At 44.5% G+C, this 6,417-nt stretch overlaps 1 protein-coding gene across 2 annotated transcripts in view; it reads left to right on the plus strand.

Annotated features, from left to right (window-relative positions):
• Positions 1–385: 385 nt before the first annotated feature.
• Positions 386–6,417, plus strand: part of RARA (retinoic acid receptor alpha) — a 102,321-nt gene continuing 96,289 nt past the window's right edge. For both annotated transcript variants that reach the window (XM_018566427.1, XM_018566429.1), the window contains exon 1: positions 386–859. In XM_018566427.1, coding sequence (XP_018421929.1) covers positions 682–859 — 178 coding nt within the window. In that variant the 5' untranslated portion in view covers positions 386–681. The remainder of the gene's footprint in view (positions 860–6,417) is intronic.

Below are 6,417 nucleotides of genomic sequence, written 5' to 3' on the forward strand. Positions count from 1 at the left end.
CTTTTTTTTTCCTGAGCGTTGTCTACACCTGTGCATACTTATTCAAGTATGTCACTACCCTACGTTACTTTGGATTAAAGTGTTAAGCAAGTTTACAGTTAAAGGGGTAACCTTTGCCCTGCAAATATCAAGCTCTTACAGAGCCCGTCAAGTTCTCCATCCTGTTCCATTCAGCTGGCAGGAAGATCTTAGGCTGTTTGTGCCTAAGAGGGCTCGGACGATCATCATTTTCTGTGTCTGTTGCATTTTCAAAAGTAAAGAATGTAAAAAATGTAAATGACATGCTTTTTGATGTTTGTGTTGCTGTTCTTACCTTTCACCAGCCTCTAGGATCCATAATCCGTATATCCATTCTAATGGTTTCCTGTGTTCTCTTGCAGTGACTCCTGGGCAAGTCATGTGCTGATTTGATCACAAAGGAGCCTGAGGAAGCCCCTTTCTGCTCCGTGGCCTGCTGAGTGTCCAAAGACCCTTTACTTCACTTTGGTTGGATTGGAGACTTTTTTGGAGGCGTGCGTCGGAACTGTTTTGGAACATTTATTACCTACTAGATCTGATCTTTGGAACTTGGATCTGCTGCAACTCTACACTGATGTTTGGGGGGTGCACCCCCTCTTTGGGTCATTCCTAGATGGAAATTCAAAGGGCCTGAGTCAGTCCAGAAGGCTGGATAGTTAGGCAATGACTAGTAACGACTCTCCCTGCCCGCAGACTGGGCCAGGTCACATGAATGGATACCCTGTTCCCCACTATGCCTTCTTCTTTCCTCACATGCTTGGTGGTGTGTCCCCACCAGGGACATTGCCAGGAGTACAGCACCAGCTACCCCTCAGTGGATATAGCACGCCTTCCCCAGCAAGTAAGTATTCGGTTTCTTTTTCCTGTAAAGTGTTGTATAGCTGTACATTGTCACCTGATTTGTGCTGGATCCTTTATTTATGTTTCAATAGAGAGTCCCTAGAGAATCTAAATAAGACCGGTGATCAAACTTACCAACGATCCCCCCCACCCCCTCACAACCCCAATGTGAATGCTCTTACCCTTGAGAGCCTTAAAATACAACTAGATATCTCCTGATTTACTAGTCAGACTCTTCAACAGGTCCCAAGAGCCTACTAAAGTGCGCAGAGCATAGCTATGCCTAGATGGAGCACAGCCATACCATTATATTCATTATATCTTGCAATGTTAAAGTGGACCTTGCAGTAACTTTACAAATCTGTTTTCAAAAATTCCTGATATGTCACATAATAGTGTTTAGCGTCATCAGAAAAGCTGCATCTGATATTATTAAACAGCAGTCCTTGAACTTTAGTAAAGTGATTTTGCCTTGGCTACGATGATGACATCAATCTGCTGCAGGTAGGAGGAAACATTTGCTCAGTCTCTTCTTTCCCCCTGAGATCAAACTGCAACGTTGTCATTTTGTAGCACAAGGTCAGTTTACGAAGGGGCTGATCTGTGTCTACATTGTCTCAGATCTGTGATTACATTCTTGAATACACCAAGGTCTTCTCTGATTCAGCATTTAAGTCCATGAAGTTAATGCGGACCTGAATGATCCCTGAACAGATGGTGTTGGCATTGGCAGGGGATGTACTATTTGAGAGGTAACAAATATCCATATGTGTTGCATTTAGCCATTACTAAGGAGGCTCTAGGAGAGAAAACAGGAAATATGTAGTGGAATCATATGGTGCCTGTATCAGGCAGGCTTTCCCCCCCTCTTCTTGACGCAGAAAAACCTATCAGGGATAGGAAGTGAGGATAAATCTCTCCAACCAAGAGAGACCTGTCAGATCAGAGGTTCTAACCCTTGTCCACTGTACTAAAAACAGTGGGGTTTTATTGTCATGTTTGTCCCTGTTGGTGAGATTTCTCCTCAATTCCTGTCCCAGTGACAGGAGACAAAGTGCAGGAAGGTAAGACCTTCTCTCCACTAGGGGCACAAAGGGAGGGAACTAGGGCTGTGGAAATTAAAGATTAATTTCTCGATTAATCGTTAAACTTTTTGATCGATTAAAATTATTTTGATCGCTAATGAAAACACTCACCTCTCCGCCGGTTTCCGGGAGTCCTGTCGGCGGAGCCGCTTGGGGAAGGGGGGAGGAGTCTGGTGACGTCGATGTCCGTGACGTCACCGGACTCCTCCCCCTTCCCCAAGTGGCTCTGTCGGCTAACGAAGGGAAGGGGGGAGGAGTCAGGTGACGTCGATGTCCGTGATGGCTAACGAAGGGAGGAGGAGTCCGGTGATGTCGATGTCCGTGACATCACCAGACTCCTCCCCCCTTCGTTAGCCGACAGAGCCACTTGGGCCGGTGAGTTTGCCCAAGAAACTTTCTGCACGAGCGCCAGCCAAGGCATTGGCCTATACACATACAGCACAGCAATGAAGTAATAAAATGAACTAGGATCACAGTAATCCAGCACGTTATTATTCTGAGTTGCCCCACTCAAGCGGCGGCCATATTGAGTGGGGCACGTGAGATTAATAACGTGCTGGATTAGTGTGATCCTAGTTCATTTTATTACTTAATTGATGTGCTGTATGTGTATAGGCCAATGTAGTTGGATCTGTATGTGCGTTATAATTAATCGAAATTAATCGATTAAAAAAAATGTCGATTAATCGAACACGAAAATTGTAATCATTACCAGCCCTAGAAGGAACATCTTTTGGGAGGGGAGGGAACACCTTTCCACAAGGGGCACAAAGGGAGTGAAGACCTCTCCACGAGGGGGGGCACAAAGGGAAGGAACACCTCTCCACGAGGGTCACAAAAGGAGAGGAACACCGCTCCACAAGGGGCACAAAAGGAGAGGAACACCGCTCCACGAGGGGCACAAAGGGAGGGGAACACCTCTCACAAGACTTGTGAAACACTTTTTTTTACTCGTAACCATTTTTGGTTAAGAGTAAACCTGTTTAAATTATCAGTATTATTGCTGTTATCTGACTGACTTTGTTTTGTATGTAGTTTATTTATGTATATGCTTGTGTTTTGTGTCTACCCCAATTTTTATCAAAGGGAATGTGTAGGAGAAAATATCAGACCTCTACACCTGTTAATGGAACAGAAAGAGCAGGCCAAACAGGATTACTCCTACATTGCTCTCATTAGATCTCTCAGTGGACACCGTATATAAGAGGTGGTATGATTATAGACACTAGGGTGGATAGTTTACTTGCTTAAGAATGATCTTATAACTCAACCAGTTCAACATGACAAAAAGCCCCCAACATGGAGTCTCATTTACCCTGTAGCAAGGCAAATATTGATGTTCCTTTTTGCTCTTTTTTTTTTGTCCTACCTAACCATAGCCTTAAGGGCCCATTCACATCTTCGCGTTGTAGTATCACGTATGTTTTACCATATGTTACCACAGTTCATGTTAACACATGAACTGCAATACAATTGTTTCTGACTGGCACCCCAATACTCTGTTACAGTAGTGGACAATTCTCCCACACTTTAGCGCACTACTACGCACCTTCCATGCATTGCAAAATAAGGTGCAGGTTCTTCTTCATGCATTAAGGTGTGCTACCAGCCCATTCACAATGAACTGGCTGCTTTAAAGTGTATGTAAACCCAAAACTGATGATTATTATGGATTGTCATTATTAAAACTAAAACCTTAGTTTTCTTAAGAAAATAATTTTTTTGATAATCTGTTGCCAAGTTTTTACCCGGAGATCCTTTTAATAACGGCACTTCCTGTTTCAGACTGACAACACTAAGCAGTCAGCAGCAGCGTTATCGGCCTGCCATGCATGATCTATAAGTTGGACTTTGGGCTTCCGGTTAGGTCTGTGCGTGTCTCTTGCAGACCTGATTGACAGCCTAAACCTGGCCATACACTGCTTTATTCCTATCCACGCTAAACAGTGTGCATGAACGATTCTCCCATTGGGCTATTGTATTCTGACAACGGCAGGGATGTGCCGCTGTCAGAATACCTGAACAGTGATGTCTAAAGTCAATGTTTGCCCCCAAATTTTCCAACTAAATCCTTATCGAAGGATGCTGAATGGAAAGTCGGCAACAGGGCCACTCTGAACAAAGTTTGGAGAGTGTTTAGCCAGCTTAACAGCAAAGTGAAGGAGCCCGCCTGGCAGTCTGATGATGCTGCTGTTATTTGTGAGGCAGTGGCTTAGTGTTGTCAGCCTGTAACAGGAAAAGTGGTTACTGGCGGGATCTCCAGATAACGGTGCAACGTAGTACCAAAAAAATTATTTGCTTAAAGGAGAACTATGGGGTCAGTGTTTTTCCCCATAGTTCTCCTTAGGGTAACGGGAGGACACAAACTAGCGTCCTCCCGTTACCCTAAGCTCAGTATACCGCGAGCTACGGCTCGCGGTATACTGAGATGCCGCAGCCGGAGCGGATCCTGACGTAGATGACGGGATCCGCCCAGCTGCGTGAGTGACAGCTAGCTCTGCCTATCTAGAGGCAGAGCCAGCTGTACCCGCCCCATCCCCCGTCCGTTCCGCCAGTCAGCGCTGGCAGATCGGAGCGGGGAGAGGGGAATCCAGCCCTCCCCGGTACCACAACCTGGTATGTGTTCGCTCACCTCCCGATCTACTGAGCCGACCTGTGACAGTCTCATTGTCGCAGGTCGGCTAGAACTATGAGGTGAGTGGAAATCACTCATCTCATAGTTCTCCTTTAAGAAAATTACTTATAGTAAGGCATCATGCCATACATACGGGAAAATAGATTTGGGGTCTACATACACTTTAATGCAGCGAGCCATCAACACACGATAAGGTATTGCATTAAAATACATGTGTTCCCGCAATGCATAGTGGGAAGGGGCCCTAATGGTCATGCCCTTTCAATCGGACTTTGTCAGTAACATGTAGTTTGTCTTTTCAAGATTTGTGCTAATAAGTCATTTCATCTACTGTTGCTTGTAGTATTCAGAGTTCTTGAGAGACGCATATGTTGGAGTTCTCTGGGGGTCCTCACAGGGGCACAAATGGCTCTGTTGTGATAAGAGGTGGGTCTTGGTGTCTCTGCATGTGATTGATTTACCTGTTCTGCTCAGGGGGGATGAGTACAGGAAATTAAGTCTTCAAGACAGTAGCTGAAAAATGGGCCACAGTTCATTTTAATATTACGGCAACTTAAATTTGCTTTAATCTATATCCTTCTCTCCCTCCCCTTCTCTCAATTCTCCTGTTTTTTTTTGTAGCCTTGTTGGATGGCCAGCAAGATAGCAATGCTGGCTTATTTTTTAGAACTGCAACTGCTGTGTGTTGCTGGTATGCATAATGTTGCTGCAAACATCATTGATCTCTGTGTTAAGCCAGACACGGCTCTATTTACTACAATAGCACTCCATGGCCAGTGCCTAAAGCTACAGGGCCAACACCAAGCTTTAAAATGTACAGATTGTATTGACATTTTCCATATTTTGTTTCCCTTTTCTTGTCACCTCCTGCTATTTTTTGGGTAAATTTAGCAAGGGAAGTATGGTGAAAGAGGCTGCAGGAGTCGAGAGGATGTCAGAAGGCGCTCTATAGTTAATGAAACCATTTCTCCATTATTTTGTTGTACAGCCATAGGGGTGCTTTCACGCCTTTGAATGGACCTGAGAAGGTGCCGTGTCCATCTCCTCAGGCCCTTGTTCTGGCCAGAGAAGTTGCTGTGTCTGTCCACCTTCATTTCCGGGCTCTCCTACTCCTTCAGGGAGCACAGGACCACAATGGACGACTTTATGATGGTGAGCGGGAGCAGATCCAGTAACTTCTGTTACGCTATCTGCTTTCTGATCAGTGAACCTGGAAGTGCTGTGCTCTCAGCTGTTAAATTCTTTACTGAACACTAGACAGCTGTTCAAGCATGGGACTGTACTTGGATTGGCTGGAGTGAATGGCAGGAGAGACATTAGGGGTCTAGGACCATCTTTCGCTGTTAGCTCTAAACTGGTGAGTGGTATAAGCGCACTCTATGGACAGTTTTGGGTAAAGTAGTTTTGTGCCATTTAGATGGGTGCACCCAGTTTTAAAGCTTGACGCGGCGGGGGCTAATAAGCTTAACACTATTAAAGGTGCTGTCGTTCTGTAAAAGTAATTTTGTCAAAGGAATATTTGAGCTGCCATTGCTGACTGTGTTGGAAGGTACAAGCTTCAGGGCTACCATATTTAGTCTCCGTTCATACTTGGTGAGTCACTGACTTGGAAAAAGCATGTGCATATCACACCTCAGATACCGAATTCGCACATCCAAGAGCGTTTTTATGGTCCCAATATATCAGGGGCACCTCTTGGCACATAGATTTAAAATGTTGAGGGGCTGGTAGTATACCATGATTTCTGGTTTGGCTAAAATCTGAATCTAAGCCTAATATAATATTTTTTTTTTTTTTTTTTTTTTAATTTACAAAAAAATAATTTTTTTTAAAACTGAA

This window comes from Nanorana parkeri, unplaced genomic scaffold (genome assembly GCF_000935625.1).
Source record: "Nanorana parkeri isolate BGI_ZX_2015 unplaced genomic scaffold, ASM93562v1 scaffold948, whole genome shotgun sequence".
NCBI lineage: Eukaryota > Metazoa > Chordata > Amphibia > Anura > Dicroglossidae > Nanorana > Nanorana parkeri.